This window comes from Passer domesticus, chromosome 8, assembly GCF_036417665.1.
Source record: "Passer domesticus isolate bPasDom1 chromosome 8, bPasDom1.hap1, whole genome shotgun sequence".
Lineage (NCBI taxonomy): Eukaryota > Metazoa > Chordata > Aves > Passeriformes > Passeridae > Passer > Passer domesticus.
This window is the reverse complement of record NC_087481.1, coordinates 28,805,430-28,824,513: the sequence shown is the minus strand read 5'-3', so window position 1 is coordinate 28,824,513 and position 19,084 is coordinate 28,805,430. Positions and strand designations below refer to the sequence as shown.

The following is a 19,084-nucleotide window of genomic DNA, read 5'->3' as shown; positions in this document are numbered from 1 at the left end:
GCATTCTTAGAACCATTTAATTTCTAAGTACACAGGATGAGCAGTTAATTCCAGAACAGCATCTCAAGCTCATCAAAATTAACAAACCAATGACAACCTGACAACACTTATATTCAGTTACTAGTAAAAAGACCATTACCTCTTCAAAGAATTGCATGAAGTATTTCTTAAAAAATACAAATATGGCTTGATATTTCTAGAAGCAATTTTATCTCCAGCCTTATGACAAATCTCAATAAAAGGGATGTAAGTATCTCTTTCCTGGACTGTTCCTCTCCTGCCCCAACCAAGTGATTAAGTATGATAATCCTAATTAATCTGCTTTATTTAGTCAGGCATTTTTGTTTGGCTCGATCATCATCATCACGCTATTAAAACCATAAATGTACACACTTGCCATACTGTGCAGCATGGCAAACTCACAGCCCAATTTTATGCTGTGTACCTAAACACTCCAAAGGTGGGCCTCCTTGTTCAGACACAGTGGTAAATCTTGATCTACGAAACTACTTTTTAACCTACTGCTTTGTTAAGTTTCTGTTTTCTTATCTTTACTGAAACTTGTGTAACAGCCTGCAGAAAAAACCAGGAGCAGCCCTCTTCCTCCTCTTGCCCCCTCTCTCCTCTGCTTAGGATACCTGCTTACAGGAAGTGCACACAGCAGAGTGGAATAGCAGGACACCTGTCCAAGAGGGGCCCAAACCAAGAAGGGACTGGGGACAAGAGTGAGCTTTTGTGCACACCCCAAAGCCTCATGGTGCTTGTCCATCCCTACCTCCTTCTCCTCCCCACACTCCTCACCAGTCCATCCCTACCCTTCTCCTCAGACTTGGCAACTCCAGTTGGGAACTGCTGCCGCAGAAGGGAAGCCAAGAGCTCTCATGACACATGCACAGAATAGATCTGCAGGTGCTACAACTTTGAAGTTATGATTTCTGTGTTTTTGAATATTTAAAGCAGCCACTTGGGTTTGTGCTCACAGTTTTAGTGCGCACGTTTCCTTGGCCAGGAGTTCCCACGCTGTGGCGAGTTCCCACGAACAGCCTGTAAGCTGCATTAAAGTATTATGCAAAGAAGGCCCGTCACCTTCTCCCTGGAGGAGCTGGGGAACATCTGCCTGAGCACCAAGCATTGCTCAAACAGCCTCCTGACTGCCACCTGCACCATCTACTGCCCAGCCCAAACAAGGACAGCAGGCAGAGGTGGGCTCGGGGCACGCTTCCTGCAGCTCAGAGACATGGCTCAGCCCTGAGCCCAGGGTGGATGCTGCTGCTGCTCTTACAGCTGAAGCACAGATCCTTTTCTGTGATTGTGGCATCCATGCAAACCGACCTTGGAAACGCCCATTCTGGGCTTCTAAGATCTATTTAAAAAAGGCCTCCAGTGCGAGAGCCAGAAGACAAGTCACCACAAGACAATTGCCACATATCAACATAATTAAAAAGCTACGTGCCTCAGTATGCAGGGCTGCATTCTTCAGGCAGCCAAAGTGAAAACAACGTCTATCTTAAGTTCTTTTAAAATGGACTTTTCTATAGGGTGGAGCAGGCAGCAACACGAAAATATAAATCCACCTATCTTTTTCTCTTAGGCTTTTCTTCACTGCTACGTTTTGATTTTATCACATTTTAGATCTAACTCATTTCATGTTACAAGACTAACTCAAACTGACTGTTTTGGGAAAGACTTAGCCACAATGGTTTGGCTTTTAAGAATGAATCTGGGGAGGAACAGCCTTCCCCATGATGGGGGGAAAATAAAAGAAAAAAAAAAGGCAAAAATCTTTCTAACCATTCAGAAGGCCAAGCTTTGACACAAAGGCTTACAATTTGGCAGAAAGACCACTGTCAGTGACATGCCTTTTGTGGTCCCTGTGAAAATCTGCCCAAATTAGGCCAAGTTGAAAGCCTCTAAAGATCAGTATGCACATGCTCAGTGGTGGTTTAATTGAAGCTGGCAGTAAAGCTCTCCAAAGTTTCTGTCTGCATTACACATGCTTCATCTTACACTATTCCTCTGAGGTGCCTGCAATGAGCATGCCATATCCCAAGCCTTCAGGAGCTAAAAAAACTTTTCCTGTAATTGCCACGTCTGCCTGCCAAACCCCACCACCGCACTGGGCACCAGGCTGAAAAACACAAACCACTTCTTCTAAGACTGCAGTGGTTACACTCAGCAAACAGACAGAGGAATCACCTGACTTGAATACAGAGGAGGAGAAAGCAGATGGGAAGGCAGAGGTGTGTGTCAACAGAAACAGAAGAGGAGAAAATGGCACTCCAAGGAAGGGCACACAGATAGGTGTACAGACAAGAGAAATGGGTGTACAGTGTGCATGAAAAACCTTTAGAAATGCAAAAGTATTTCTCTCCAGAACTTCCTACTGGATTTAGTACTCTTTCCTTCTCTGTCTGTCACCATTATTGAGTGAGCATGCATTCAATTTCACTATGAAGACGACTGTCTCACCTCTCCTAATATTTCACTTACACAATGGTGCAGTTTGAGGTACAAATATTTACCCTGTGAACCTCAGTTCCCAAACATGCTGGCTGACCTCACCCTTAGTCATAAATTAAAATCAAACATTTCATCTTTCTTTAGAATTCTTAGGAAATCAAGGTCTGGAAAAACTCCCTACGCACATCCACCATGAGACAGTGGTTACTGTAGTTTCATTCCTAGTTCTCTGCCTACTCAAAAACCTCACCATCACAATACACTCCCTGTGACACAAACTACCACATCTGTAAGTAGGAAAACACTGCTGGGAGACACCAGGCCCAGCTAAATACATCATTAAGAAAGGATCTTAACTCACCCTTCTCAAGGAAGCCTCCGCGTTAACAGGAGTTTCTGGGTGGACCCATTTGGAGGAGGGCAGACCGAGTCCTGAGTAAGCATGTGTTCCATTTGGATACTGCCAAATAATTGGATAAAGCCCTAGCTGATTATAGGAAGCAGAAGGATGAGCTTGTCCGAGAAGATGTGGAGACTGGTGTTGTAACATCTGTTGCTGCTGCTGGTGTGCTAATGCCAAATGGCTTAAGCTGCTAGCATGAGCAGTCTCTAGTCGCGGGTGGGCACCCAGCAAGGAGGCAGCAGGCACTCCGGGCAACACTGCGGGAAGTAGATGAGGGTGATGAACAGAATGGTGGGGTGCACTGCTAAGGGGGTGAGTGTTAATAGCAGACAAGGGAGCCTGAGCTGAAGACCCAGCGAGCAGATGGGATGAACCAGTTAATGCAGGATGATGTGCGTTTGGATTTAAACAGGTTCGGTGGGATGAGGAATGCAGAGGATAATTATGCTGATGCAAGTAAGGTGAAATGTGATTAGTTCCTGTTTCTTGTCCAATCAGAGTGGGGTCCCTGTATACTGTGAAATGTTCATTCTTGTCAATGATAAGAGGACTCTTAGTAGCTTCTAGAGCACTAACTCTAGCTGGAACTGGATGAAAACTAGACCTAGGCAAATCATGATCAGTTTTATTGGCTGACCTTGTTAATCCGGTAGCATGGCTGTTTTGGGAACTAACCTTCGACTTCACAGTATCAGAAGATTGGGTGAATTTAGGCTTAACATCAGGTGACTTTGTTTTAGGATGATCAACTGAAGCACTAGATTTTGACTTCACAGAATCGGGGACTGGACTTTGTTTACGCAGTTTACTCTCTTCTGCTACAGAAGCTACATTTAACGAAGACATAAATGAGCCATACTGCACTTTTTCAGAATTTAAGCGTTCATTTACCGGTAATGTTTTTACAACCCCAGGTTGTATCAAATCCGTTTTACCAACACTGCTAACCCAACTTTGATCAGCTTCCTGTTTTCTTGCTTCAAGGAAATTTGCATTTGCAAATTGCTGCTTTAAATCACTGCTGTGAGATTCTACTTTCTGAACTGTTTGCAAACCAAAGGTACTTGCAGCATTATCCTGGTTCTCCTTTTCAGAGTTGTTTTTATTAGAAACATCAACAACACACTTAGGAGTAGGAGGTCTGGATAAAAACTGCTCATTTTTTAACTCCACAGTATGATGTTTTTCTGAATTACACTCTTGAACAGGTGGATCCTTGGCATTCTGCTCATAAAGTGTTGGCTGCTCCGCTGCATGGAGCGAAGATTTTTCCTGATGATCCAAGACCGATGACTTCAGTCTTTCTGTCTCTTCATGGTTTTTATCCTGCTGTACTTCATCCCATGGAGACTGCCTGTCTGTTAGTGTTTGTTCTACTCCCTCAGTAGTTTGGGATTTTCCTTCTTCTCCATTTATCTTTGAAGAGTTCTTGCTTTTTAACTCATTTTCTGAATTTTGCTCCGAGGATGAATCTGTTAATCTTTTATTTGAAATCTCCGAGTCACTGCTCTCAGAATAATCTGAGATGTTGTCTGTCCGCAGTCTCTTCACATTTAGTTTTTTATCATCTTCTTCAGGTTTTCTTCTTTTACTAAGAAAGTGTTTATTTTTGGTTTTGGGGTTTTCTGCAAAAGATAAAAACACATCTATCAGATTTTCAGTCTAACAGAGTTTTAGGAAGCTCTCCCACCCTTTCCATTAACCACTTGTACCTCCTCGACCTATATAATCATATCTTTCATCTTTCATCTTCTCTTCATCAGGCATGCTGCTATCAGAGCCTTTCCTCTTATTTGGCCGAGTATTCCTCTGTTGCTGGTGAGAATTCTGTCTTGGTGCTGCAGCTTGGGAATTCATTGCTGGTCTGGGACTATTTGCTTGTGCACGGGTATAATGACCCTAAAAATAATTTGTTATTAATTCACTTAAATGCACCATTAATTAGTGTCTTTAAACATGTATTTTTAACATTTGCAATATATGAAAATACTTAGGTAAAAAGATAAATGTATCTACGTGAACTGTGTTGCTGTTCTGGTTGGAACGAGACCGTCGGCGTGAAGTGATGCCAATATTTTCACCTTTCAACAAAGAGTGAACAACATCATCTAGAAAGGTCATCTGAACCATAGAAGGATCAACATTCTGAGGTTCTAACACCTGGTTTATTAAAAAAAAAAAGAAAAAAAAAAAGAAAAAAAGAGAAGAGAGAAAATAACAATCCACAGATGTTCAGACAATGCCTAATCTGTATTTTCTGTACCAGTGTTCACCAGTCTATTTTGTGTGCTAAAGACTAATCAGAGAAAAGCCTACTTAATCCTGACAAGCAGAACTGACATATGACACAACAAATGCTGGGAACAGTGTCAAACCAAAGCAAATGTGTCTTTACATGCCATTGTAAAAAAAAAATTGCCTTTTTTTTAAGCTAAAAGTATCCCACCACCCATTCCTTCCCCTTTCACTAACCTGCAAATTTGAGATTTAACAAGCTATTCATAGAACAACCCCTAAGCAGTAATTACAATATACAGATATTTTATAAAATTAATTTAATATACTATAAATTATACTGCAGAAGCACATTACAGTACTGCTTTCAACAGAAGCAAAACTGCTACCAGAACCAATATGACTGGAAAGCAGAACTTTAGAACTGCTGAACGTTATTAGTGAGAAATACTTCATAAAGTAGGAAATGCTAACTGTATCTTCAAAGGACATGGCACAAAGTGGAAAAAGTAACCTTTGGGGAATACTAATTTGAGCAAATTAAGGGAAAGAACTTATCTGAGTAATAGACTAGTCTTAAATTTTTATTGTCACACATGGTTTTGTCAGTCATTTCAAGGCAGATGGGTCATTCACTCTATTACTGTTGAGTCATTACCCTACTCTCCTGAAATAGAATTCATTACTGCCATTAAAAATACCAGTATTAACTCTTCTTGCAACATCAAATTCCACAATAAAACTAAAACCCACCACAGCAAATATAAATTGGGGCAGCAGTAAAATGCTTAATTCAATAAATTGCAAAAAGTGACTATTTCAATTGCTTGGAAAAGGCAACCATTACTGCTGTGCTGAAATATTTCATTCTTGGGAAAAGAAATTCTCAACAGAGCAGGCAGGGAAGACCAGTTCTTCAAACTGGATTGCTTTACTTCAAAGACTTCACTAGTCAAAGAGCAACAGCAGAACAAACTGTAGGACTGGTATTAATCATATCACTGCACAAATACTCAGCTTCAGGAGGATTTAACTGATAGCCCAACACATTGTGCTGTAGTCTCAGTGCAGTGTAGCCTCAGCCTGCTGGAACTGAACCAACTTGGTGTGATTCTGAGTGCTACCAACAAAAATTAGAACCTCTCAAGGCACAGCTTACTTGCAGCTTTTTTTGTGAGTATCATCCATCAACTCACCTGGTCATTCATAACCACCATAGTGCGGGTGAAGAGATCATGGTGAGTGATGATGCCAGTGAACCACTGGGTGGCAGAATCCTGTCTGTACACTCTCACCCTATAACCATTTAAGGAGTACGGACCTTTGGAAGGGGAAGAAATAAAAAAGCCATTGAGGAATGTAGAAAAAAAAAAAGGAAAAAAGCATACATGAATTTTCCTATTTTTTTTAAGCTTCACAGCAAATATACAGTGCACATGGCATGGACAGCCAACCACAGATTCAGGAAGACATTTTGAAATGCAAATGATCCATATAAGTATGCTTTAAGGTTAATTCTGTTAACATTTTCAACATACAATTTTCTTATCTAACTAAATCTTTCTGCAACCACGATGACACATGATGGGAAAATTCCTGCCTACAAACAGCAACCACAGAAAAGTAATCTGAAAGGCTAGAAAGTGGCAGCAGCAGGTTATACAGAAGCCATCTAACAGGCTAGTCACATGCCCAGCTGCTTTGCTGGCTAAAAGATTTACATCTTGGTGGTTAGGCTCTGCATCTGCCAAGTCTTTCCCATAAGTGACCACAGAGCTTCTCTCCACTACAGCAAGCAGAAAGGCAGTGGAATGATCCCGTGACTGCTATGGCCACACAAAACATTCAAGCACACACATTATGAACACTTCAGCTCCTGTTTTCAGGCATACTAAATCCAAAGAAACCTCACACATTTTGCAAAGCTCAGTTAAATTCAGCTCCATAAGCCCCTGGGGATGGGGGGCTATTATGATGCAGTACCTATTTTACAGTTTGTTTCAAGACCCAGAAAGCAAGACTTGACAGTTTTATTCATATTCAGTGTCTTACTTGATCACTGGAACTCAAGTTTCATTGCACTTGGTGTTTATATGGCATTTTGTATAACCAAGCAACACTGCCACCAAGTTCAGTTCCAGCTGTGTGGGCTTTGCTACTTCCACAATCAAACCCCAGGTCAGGCAGACAGGAAGGGAGGAAAAACCAGTCAGTGACAACCTGCAAACAGCCTAACCTAAGTGATTTAAGACTGCTTAGTTGCTGAACCACACAGGCAAGGCCAGAATTTCCCTGTCTTTCCTAAAGATCAGTTTTTCCAAGCCCTGCCCAGTATATTAAGCAAGCTCAAACAGCTGCAGCAAACAGGCCAGGGACCTCACAGGTGACAGCTTTCTGTAGTAAAAATATCCAGGATCACACAAACGGGTCTGTTATATCCTCTGCATGTGACAGTGCTACTGCGAGGACTGTTTTTAATGTCAACATTTGACAGATCAAGAGAAGTGCAAAAGCAGTAATTATTTAATAATTTCCAAGTGGTCTCTTGAAACCCTTTTTGCATGTGACTATATAATTTTTAAAACAAGATGGAAGAGAAACACCACACCAGAGCAGCCTTCTCACCCCCATCCACATCATGCATGGCACAACTGAAACACTGAGACCTCCTGAACCCACCCTAAGCCACCTCAGCTGATGCCTGGAGTATGTTTCCAGCAGCACAGACAAGGGCCAGAGGTGTGCCAGCACAGGCACTGCCAATCACAGGTACATATGGGCAGAAAAGGAGGAAGAATCTACAAACTTATGTCTCATATTTCTGGTCTTGGACTAGACAGGGTTCCCATGGGGACACATTTCCTGATGGCTTCTGTCCAACCCTTACTCCATATGCCCCTGCAGAACGCCTCCAGCTCAGCTCCCACACTTCTGACTGCCTGACCTATCCACATTCTCACATCTTGAACTTTTAAGGGCTGTCCCAAAGCTCTGCCTTATTCAGACAGTCTCAGTAAAATTCTGCATGTGTCTCTGTGCAAATTTGCCATTCCTACTTTCCCATCCAATCTCCTCTTCTCTTGCATCCTACTGCTAACTGCACAACGATTTTCAGTCTCTTGTATAAGCAGAACCAGCATCTCCCCAGCTTCTTGTCTCATTTTAGCATTACTGTGACTCCAGGCCACTAGCTTTTAAGTCCTTTCCCCCAGTCTTCTCAGCTTACAAGCTCCATCCTTCCTTCTCCAACAGCTTCCAGCGTCTCCCATACTCCCCTGCATTGACCCAGTGCCAATTTCTTTCTTCTTACTCCTTGTTCTAATCCTTGTCCATCCTTCATTCCAGCTGTTACCCTATTTTTAAAAGAGTTTATCTATCTACCTTTAAAAACAGTGGGTTAGGTTTTTTTCTTACATGCTGATGGGATGACAGGAAGAAGGAGAAAGATTGAACTGCAGTCACACAACACAGACCAGCTGAGCTCCAGCCCAGCCCAGCCCAGCCACAAGCAGCCATTACAGGAAAAGCCTGGCTTTGTCTCCAGTCCCTGGCTGAATCACGCCAGCTACACATTGTTGAAACAGCCTGTGCAGTACTTTGAGAAAATATGTTCAGAGCTGAAGCACACTTGGTGTTTCAAGAGATTATACATGCAGCCTGAGATTGTAATGATAAAAAAACTAATCGGAAGAAAGAAATCAAATATTTTAATTGTTGAAAATCAAAGACACTTCACTATGTTCCTTGAACCAGTTTTATTTGTCCCAAAAGCTTTCAACTTGGCCAAGTTTGGGAGGAGTTTAATTTTTTATTAAACAAGGAACAAACTACTTTCCTGCCAAAGCTACAGTCTCTACTGCAAAGCATGCTGCTGTGACTGCCGCCCAAAGGAGAAGTTAAACGGGCCAATTTTTTTCTTTAGTCTCATTCTTGTAAATAATTGGACTGGTTTTGACTAAAATTCTCCCTCCTCAAATTGGCATGGTCCTTTCCAAATATTTGGAACCAGATTTTAATGCTTCTATCCAACCCTCTTCTTTCTTCAGATAAACTGTGTTCTAACTGCAAAAGTCAAAGGAGAAAATACTAAGTTATGATATGAAGGTTTCAGCATCACAGAAAACAAGGAAAAGGCTGGATACTAAAAACATTGTAGAGGATGAAGTAGAAGAAAGTGGGAATAACCTTAACAGATGCATCTAGACAAGGCAGAGCCGAAAATGTAGCTTAAATTGCAGGGAACAAGAAAATGGAGGAGGTGAAGCAAACCAGAGAAGAGAGAGAAAGAGGAAAGGAAGAGAACATGACCAGATTACAGCAGCTAGCACTGTCAGAGGGCTGTCTGTAAGCCACTGGAAGGTTGGTGCCAACAACTGCCAAAGTCTGCGTGAGCAGGAGCAGCTTATGGGCAGGGAGAAGCTGACAGCAGTCCCTGCTGGCTGACCACCATCCCATGGGGCTGAGGCCAAGGGCCCCATGACAAAGAAGCATGTGTCTCCTCAGGTCACACAGCACACCAGGGGAGCAAGTGGATCTAAAGCTTCTCCTCAGATGAGGATAACTAGCCTTCAAGGACCTTGGCATGAGATTCATCTTATCTATATTACTGCTCATTTGTGCACTTCTAAGCACAGAAACCTCAGTTTGACAATCTGTATCTATGAAGACAAAAATACAGATCCTGGAATGATGGGAGGGAGTTGTGTGGGTGATGGGCTGGCAGTCTCATTTGGATGACTATTTCAATACTGCTGGAGCTTTGCTCAACTATTGATTCTGTACCAATGTACACAGAGACTTTTACAATAGTCCTACTATCGTTACTGTAACTCTACTGAAATACAATAAACAAGCTCAATTTCAGTTTCCTTTTCATATAACCCTGAGTTAATTTGCATCAGCTTTCAATCCAGTTTTGTCTCCAAATTTCATCAATAGACTATTAACTTGTATTGCATCTGATGATAACAAAAGTAAAGTCTAAAATTACTAACACCAACATGCCAACTCACTATCTACACAATTCCATGTGTTCATTTCTTCAGCATCCTTTTTCTGTGGCCCATAAGAATCGTGTCTAGTCAAATGAGAAGCTCCACAGAAGGACAGACAAGGTTTTTACTCCAAGTTCAGTAATATACTTACCATATTCCTTTTGTCTTCTGATCTTGGTTTTATCAAAGAGACTAGACAGCAAGAAAACCTCAGAGCCATCCTTAAAATATCTGATTATTTACAGCTTCCCTCCTAATCTTCATTTACAAAATGACTGCTTAAGCATTTTTGCTCTGAAACTTCTTTCCTGGGGATTTTAGCCCAGACCCACAGAGGCTGATTTTTGCCTCCTAGTAACAGGAACTCCTCTGCAGAGCTTCCTGAAACTTAATGAATATGCTGCAAATGCATACAGTATTTTTAATATCAGCAAGATAACACCAAAATAATTTCTTCAAATTCATACTAGTTTTCTTGTAACTTGTATCTACAGCATAAATATTATTGTATACAGCTTTTTCTGCAACCTCCCAGCATTAGAACTGAGTTACAAATTGTTACTGATTTGAAAGGAACTTTTCACTCAGGGGGTGAGAGCATGGGGTGGGGATCTGAAAGTATTCTTCATCTGTGACACAACTGTGAAGAACTACAAGCACAGACAGGTACCTGAGAAGTTATCACACGTAACAGTAACACTAACAGAGCACAGAACAGTTTTAAACATGCCAAAATGTGTGTGGAGGCCATTCATACACACTTATTTTCACAACAAACTATAAAATATCTACATTCAGACTAATGACATTCAGCTTTTGCTGTAATCACTAAAACATCAAACAAGTTAAGAACAGTCTGAAGCAAACACCAACAGCTTCTTACAGTCTTGTTTCCTTGTATTAACAAATACTTCCAAAAATAACTTCCAAGTTAAAAAATATATTCTCCATTATATCACAATTGCTATGGGATGAGTCCCACACAAGTAATGGCCTTAAACTAGCTAACACAGAATATAAATAACACAATTTCCCACATAATTACCTTGCATAAAAATCTCCTGAACCTTTTGTTCCTTTACCCAGGCTTTTACCTCCTCATGTAACTGCGGGTTATCCCTGAGAACTGGGTTTAGACTGTCTACGTCGTCCTAAAGTAGAGATTAAAAAAAGAACCATATGTTATGTTTACTTGTAACATTTTTGTTTATTTTCCTAGATGTATTTTAAAATACAATACTAAGTCGTTAGATGCTAATTTTACTGATTGCCTACAAATCCCTGTACTATTTTTAGAAAAAACTTAAAAGCATAACATAGTGCTAGAAGTTATTTCATGGGAACACAGTATGTCAGATCCCACATGTGGCCAGACTTGTAAGCTATTAATAGGATCACACTTTCATACTGCCTTACTACAAGCTAAAAATGCCCTCTAAAGACTTAGGTGCTCACAGGTATGCACAAAGATTTTTTTTTTAAATAATTACTAAAATTTGTTTTAAAAAATTATAGTTTCCATATCTGCAAAATGTAATAATATGGACATGTTGAGCATAAACACAGATATCAAACCTACAAATGTAACACACAAGCAGTATTTCAGGAGAAACAAGCATTCTGAGATAAACACCACTGCTGATTTTCAAATATGTTGGCCTTTGTTAATTAGGTAGTTTCAAATAAGACATGTTTTAATTTTTATTACAATCAGCTCTCCTGGAAGATATTATTTTCCAGTATTTGGTAGGATATCATCTGGGAAATTAAGATATATTCAGTGGCTCCTAACAGAAAAAAAATTAAGCACAGAATCTGGTTCATATCCTTGCAAGCATGGCTTAAGAATCACCATTCATCTCTGGACTCCTAGAACAGCAATTTCTCTATTTCAGAGCAAACTTGCTATTTCTGTCTTTGAGGCTGTGGCAGAGAAAAAAAGCCTGGTGGCTCCTCACACCGAAGATGGCCTTGGAAACCCATGAGCAGCAGCAACATTCATTTATAGCAAGAGAACTTCAGACAGCTAAAATAATGAGTGCAATTCTCCACATACAAAATGTAGAATGTTTTATCAGTACTGCAGCTGAGATAAAGCAATTTCTTTCCTTGATCTCCAGCAAGTTCCTTGATGCTTCACAATTTATTATGAAGAGCTCCAGCCACAGAACACAAAGATACAAGTAACACCCAGTGAATCGTGCATTGCTGCCAGGCCCTCCAGTGACACAAGCAATTTCTCTATTCATCTGGATGAGATTATTCCTGCTAGCCCACTGATCACAGGATATCTATTTCCAATTCAAAATTCTCTTCCTGACACTTGGAGATTTGCAGTGCTCCACTATGGAGAATGCATCAACACTTTGGTTATAAGAGAAAATTACTCTATCCTTACGCTTTTACAGCGGATATGGCCTTGGATTGCAGAAGTGGTCAGGATGATCATTTTAATACATGCAAATTGGAACAAAGTGAGAGTGAAGGAAGATCAAGGCCCTCTACCACAAGGTTCAAAATACCAACCAGGTAAGTATGCTGCTAGCACTATAAGAGGGTCATAACTAAAATTTATTCAAGGATGGCCTCTCCCAAAGCAGTTCAAAAAAGAGTATTAGCTATTCTGTCTGCATCTGCAAATCCTTTTGTGCAATGATCCTACATACAACAGCACCACCACTAGAAAGAGGAAATTATTTGCCAGGGGAACACAACAGATCCTGGAACTGGAGCTGTGTGATGATCAGACATCTGTCCTCCTTCCCATGCACTCTCTTTCACAGCAGCTGCAAGAGTCTCCTGCACCAAAAATTTCCCTGCTCAGATCCACATGCACTGGATCTAAGCAACAGACTGAGGACTGCAATACTGAGTTTGGCTGACCTACAAATGTAGTTCATGTGCAGATCTTGGACATTTTGAGTAATGTCTTCAGTTGCATCTAAGAAAATTTATATCCTCATTCTGAGATTATACACACTGATTAAGCACCATGAAATCAAATCTGTTACTCTTAACATTATACTATTTCCATGAGTTCTTTAAAGTTTTCGAGTCTCTGTGTCATCTTAAGCCACTTTTGATTTGTTTCCTGAAGGCAACACACACTGGTGCTTTTTTTCTTAAGATTTCACATCCTTCTTAAGCATCTTGGCCTTCTTTGAACTTGACACTGAAGATACTGTCCATCCTACATATAGTACATTTGAACCTCTACCTCCTGTTCAGATGCATGACATCAGCATCTTTGGCTGAGACTGCTCCCTGTGAACATTTAGAAAAGGGGACTGCAAAGTCCATTTCGTATTTACCTCCTCACCCCTGGAGAAAAACGAGCTCAAAGATGAGCTACAAAAAACACAAGAAGTTAGGTCAAAGACCTATTACACAAACTGCATGCAGGTGTGACTGGGATTATGTGGATGATATCAAAGAGAACCCAGAGTTTCTAAATATACACACAATACACATTTAACACATCAATCACAGCTTGGGGGGGAAGATACTAACAGAGCAAGTTTCTGTAATATCAAAACTCTGCTCTTTTGTGTACATGTATCTATGAAAAAAAATGTGTGTGCCATGACTTACCTTTTCCCATCTGCAGTCTTAAATCTGAGTATCTAAAACCCAGGAAATTAATTGCATAATGTGTTAAAACTATAAAGCAGTGGCATTAACCACACAGTCTCAGCACACATCAAAAACTCTGGCAAAAACAGGCAAAGGTGATGACTTGCAGTCTCTTCCCCAGTTTAACACTGAAGACAAGCAGATGACTCTGCAGTTCCCAGTTCTTTTCCTTACCCTGTGTTTGTATTACTCAAGTACAATTACTGTCTACAGAATTGAACCTTGCCAATTGTAACCCTCAGTTTTCCTCTTCTTAGCTAATGCAGCATGATTGACAGACTAACCTCCAGAAGATTTAAATGCCCTGCAGGATTTTCCTCCAGACTTTTCCTCATTTGAAAGTAGTTTTTACAAACAGAAGTTATGGTACCCTCTTCCTAAACTAGTTTTTCCACAAGTCCTGGAATATCTCCTCCAGAAGGATGTTAATACTGGTTTGAAATCCTTATGCAAATCAGGATGCAAATCAAATAAAGGGAACTGTTATATTCTTCTTCAAATCTACTAGAGGAAGCTCTTTATGTACTTCATGTGGCAGTGCCTCTTGCTCCACAAATGATTATATGCAACTCTGGGAAGAAGACAAAGGACCTATGGGCTAGAAGAATATGGCTGAGATAACACCTCCTGCCCTTCTGGAAAACAGTCACATGAGGCAATGTGACTACCAGAAGCTTGCCAATCTATGACTAGTTTTTCACATCTTTGCTGATATTCTTCCTTCTTTCTAGATCAAAAGAGGGATTCACTTCTGGTGGACTGGACTTTACACTAAATTTTCCAAAGAACTGGGTCAGCTGCATGTCTCTCTAGGTGATCATTCTCACCTGCTGCTGGGGATGTGTTTGACTCCAAGGAAGTCCTGAGAAGGACAGAGAATGAAATTTTCCCCAAGTATCAAAAAGATGATGTGCTTTTCTGAGTGTATCTGTTCTTTATCCTTGTGCAAAATGATACAAAGCAGGTTGAAACCACAGACCATACCATCAGGTTAAGATAACATACTGGTCTAACCAGGAAGGAGAAATTTTTGTTCAGAGGAGCATTTTCAGAGAGTTTATTCAGACATAATAAAATAATTAAAAATAATTTATCATTCAGAGTCACAGGTGAACAAGTGCTTAGATCACTTCCCATGCATCAAAATTCCTTTGAGATCAAACAGGAATTTCAAGATAGTACCCACAGAAAAACAAGTCAAAATCCCAATGAGAATTCTTCTACTTGCTCTCCATCCACAAAAAAATATTGTCCAAGACACTGAGAGCTATCCCCAGATGTGCTGAACCTGCCCATTGCCCAAAGACCACCCAAAGTGCTCTGAAAGGCTCAAATGACCAGAAGCTCCTTTTGCATTTTGGGCAGCCAGGTGTGACTGTGCATGGACGGCCTACGTATTTCCACAGCTACCTCCTCCACAAGACCTGAACTACTGAAGCAACACATTTCCTCAGCATTTTAAAACACTCTTCCAAGTCATAGTTCAGAAACCTGAGAGGCAGAAATGAGTTCATCGAGAGATGAAGCCCTGGAGCAAAGAGGAACAAAGAAGATTCCAGTAGCTGCTCCTACCCCCAGTCACAGCCTGCGTGCTGCTTATGGGACAGCGCACACACTCCAGTCAGCTGCCAACTCCCCACTGTCAGTGAAGAAGAGAAGGAGAACTGACAATATGCATTCCAGGTAAGCCAGTCCTAGAAAAACAGTGGCTTTTGGCATTAAAAAGGCTTAAATTAGAGCCCTGAAGACTACATCTCAACACACATCACACATTAGGAACCTGCACACCTTCATTTGGGAAACCTCATTCCTTGGTCATGGTGTCTCTGCATTTGGCTTCATGCATCAAGGACATGTTCCTAATATCAGTAGGAACTCATTTCAGCTAGTGTTTTCCAGAGAAAGACTAAGTAGATTTTGCAGTCCTCGCAAAGGTCAACGCCACATTAGTCCTCACCATCTGTGGCTTAATTAACTATAGCTTCCTCTGGCTGCTTAGAGGTTTTCTGATAATTTAGGACACGAATTAGATGAAACTAGTACATAACCAACTTGACAGTCCTGTTTACAATGTTTACACAGTATGCACTGCACATTGAAATAAGCATTTTGTCAGGACTTTAATGATAGAGGGACTACATTTAAATTCAAACAGTGTAAAAGAAAACCTCAAAGTGTCCTGAACCTTCAGTTTTGTTCTTGTTTCGTAAGTGAATATTAGCTTCTATAAAATCAGACCCCAACTCTTTTTCTCTTTCTTTTGCAGCAACTCATTTGTACAACTGCACTGAACTTCAGCTGCATAGAAATTAGGTATGAGAACTGCAGTGTGAAAACAAGCCAACACTTCCCTCCTGATTGCCACAAGTCTTCAGAGAGCAGAACAGTAGCAGCAAAAAGCACTTTTCAAAATCTAAACAGCTGAGAATTTATACTAGTCCTCTAATACCGATTTCTGATTTATTTCTCCCATAAAGAGGAAATATTGTACCTGCACTCAGCCTCAAACACATTCATGTTAATTTTTACCTCATTTGAAAGCAGGCCTGTACAACTCTCTCCTTATTTTCATTTCTTGATAACCAGCAAAATCCTTTTCTTTCATCTTTCACTGATTATGTCACCTGACATACATGATTATATCACTGATCTATAATCTCTTTCACTGACAGTAATTTTTAACAAACCTTCAATCTTAACATTGTCCTGCCTGACATCAGAGTGAGAAAAAACACACAAAATGCGGATAGGCAGAATACCAAATATCACAACAAGAACATCACCTATGAACTGGTAGTATCCATCTGTTCTGCTACCAGACTTTTTTTTTCCCAGTGGCAAAAGATAAGAATCTAACTAAAACACAGAAAAACTGGCAGCAACTGACACCCCGAGGGTATTACCAGGCAGGCACTGCGGCTGCCACACAGACCACACCAGAGCTTAGGAGGGAAACAACCAAATTTAGATGAGTCTAAATACAGATCTCCTGCAGCTTCCTCCTAGACGCACAGCATGCGTAAACCACTGGTCAGGAGAATATTCCTGATTTCTCTGTGACAAGTGAAAGGCTACCCCAGCTGCCACGCCAGTGCAGCTGCTGGGCAGGAGGTCAGCCAGGCACAGCCACAGCAGAGGGGACAGCTCTGGGAACGCATCCACCCGACCAGGGCAAGCTCCCTCCTGCTCCACGCTTCCCACCGAGGGCAACGCCACCCACAAGCACCAAGGCTGGAAAGCTAGAAAGGCTAGAAAGTTTTTTGGGGAGATTGTAACTTCCCAGTTTACCTTAAACGGCTTTGTCTGAGCTGAGAGAAGAGGCTTAGGCTTACCAGGCGACGCTAGCGCTTTCTATGTAAACCCAGCCCACACTTGACCTATTTTCTGCTGTTCTGAGCGCACAGTCACAATTTACCTCATTCAAACCCGGCAGCTGCTGGGCTGCATCTGAACCAGTTAAGTCAAGCTTGAAGGCACAAGCCTGACCCCTAAAGCAGAAACAAAGTCGAGGCGAGGTCAGCCCTGCTCACACGTGCGCAGAGGCACGGCCCTGGGGAAAGCAGGGATGGGCAGTGACGCTCGCCCCGCACGCAGGGCCAGCACACACCACTGGGATAACTAATCCCCACCCAGCAAGGGGCTCGCAATGCTCTGTTCCAAGGACAAATGTTTATAGATAGTTCAGACCACAAACATTTAAAGATTAGGGGTTATTTTCAGTGTGTAACTGCAACGACTATGTTTCTGTAAGTAGGAAGTTAAAATTACAAGGGGAAAAAAGATGAGGATACAAATTTAGTGATTTTCCAACTGTCAGTAAAGCTAACATTTCTCAGGAAAAGCTATCAACGATTTTTCTGCTGCTCCCCACTCTTCCCTATGCATAATACTCCTCCCCACACACTCCTACTCCCTTCCTCATTTTACCTCAGGAGCTGAAACTGACTTTAAAATTTTAATTATCAGGTTTGAGAACCAAGGGATCAGGGCTACATACACTTCTCAAGTTCTGATTTCAGGCTTGAAGATGCATCATTACACTGATTTGTTCAGTTCTGGAAGCATAACTGGTATACTAACATTAGGAACATAAATATACAGGGAGGGAAAAAATCTGACTTGTAGTCTAATACTGTCCATTATTTTAACTTACACAAAAATCAATAGAGGTATTTGCCTTCCTATAAAACTATCAATATCTCAGGTGAAATGGGCATAGTGTAAAACTTATATTTTACAAGTCAGTTTATTATTCTTCTATCTGTAGATGACAATCTGGTGTGGGCAGGCAGAGGGGAAATCAGAACACCATGGACATGGATAGGATGAACATCCAGCAGCAAAATAAGCAACAACCAATTGATAAGCAAAACCAAACCTGGGCTAGACAAATATTGTCAATAACCCACCTAAAAGCTGCTCTAGTGGCATCTACAATAGTCTTGCAATTGAAAATAGAGATTAAAAAAATAGACGACCCTTATGCTCAGAAATTATATTACTCTCTGAGCAGCTAGGACAATCTGGATCAGAAAAGCTAACTCTTCCCCCAAAGTCAGGTATCTTTTAGCATCCAAGACTTGCCAAAAAAAGTGGCTCCTACCCACAAGACAGAGGGGCTTTCAGCTTCCACCTAGAACACTGTGGTGACTGTTTGTACTACTTATATTCTCCACATGCAGACAAACAAAGGTCAAATCAACTACACTGCTCCATGTCCACCTTCCCTCTCATTTTGCTGACACAGCCACACATTTGCTTTTCTTTCATTTTCCACTGAATCACATTTCCTTCCGCTTCCTCAGGGCAGGCTCCACTTTTTTTATCACCACCATCTATCTCAGCAATATGCAACTTGTACTAATTTGGCATTTTGTTTTTTCTAATTGTAAGAGAAACAGGGAGGGAGTACTGGTCCTAAGCCACTCAGTCATGTGGCGATACTGGAACAGCCTTTGAGTCACTAAGCAACTCACTGCCACTATGGGAAAAGAAACCTCAAAGTGCAGACATTTCCCTGAAGCAAGCAATTAGCAGAGTGAAGTTGATGCTAACAAGGAGACCTGCTAAGTAAGTAGATTGAAGAAATCTCTTTTGTACATTGATATTAAAATTTAAACTGAGAACCAGACACCCTGTGAATTGTGAACAGCTTTCAGAAGGTATGCAACAAGAACCAAATCACATCAGCTGAAGGACAAGCTGTATAGATGAAGGTGTCTTGAATCAAAAAAAAAAAAAAAGAAAGTACATTCTGTTGGTCACTAGGTGTCTGGACTACTGGGCAACCAGAAACCAAGCCAAGAGGCCTGCTCAGGCACTGACCGCTTCACAACAGACACATGCTCCTTGCACGAGG

The 19,084-nt window shown here is 41.1% G+C and overlaps 1 protein-coding gene across 8 annotated transcripts in view; it reads right to left on the bottom strand.

Moving 5' to 3' along the window:
• Positions 1 to 19,084, bottom strand: part of JMJD1C (jumonji domain containing 1C) — a 159,153-nt gene that overhangs the window by 27,861 nt on the left and 112,208 nt on the right. For 5 of the 8 annotated variants that reach the window (XM_064429944.1, XM_064429949.1, XM_064429950.1 and 2 more), the window contains 5 exons: positions 11,138 to 11,243; positions 6,295 to 6,419; positions 4,880 to 5,023; positions 4,576 to 4,762; positions 2,822 to 4,488 (listed from right to left, as the gene is read on the bottom strand). In XM_064429944.1, coding sequence (XP_064286014.1) covers positions 2,822 to 4,488; positions 4,576 to 4,762; positions 4,880 to 5,023; positions 6,295 to 6,419; positions 11,138 to 11,243 — 2,229 coding nt within the window. Of the gene's footprint in view, positions 1 to 2,821; positions 4,489 to 4,575; positions 4,763 to 4,879; positions 5,024 to 6,294; positions 6,420 to 11,137; positions 11,244 to 19,084 lie in introns of those variants that run through there. The other 3 variants (XM_064429946.1, XM_064429948.1, XM_064429951.1) reach the window with 3 other exon arrangements.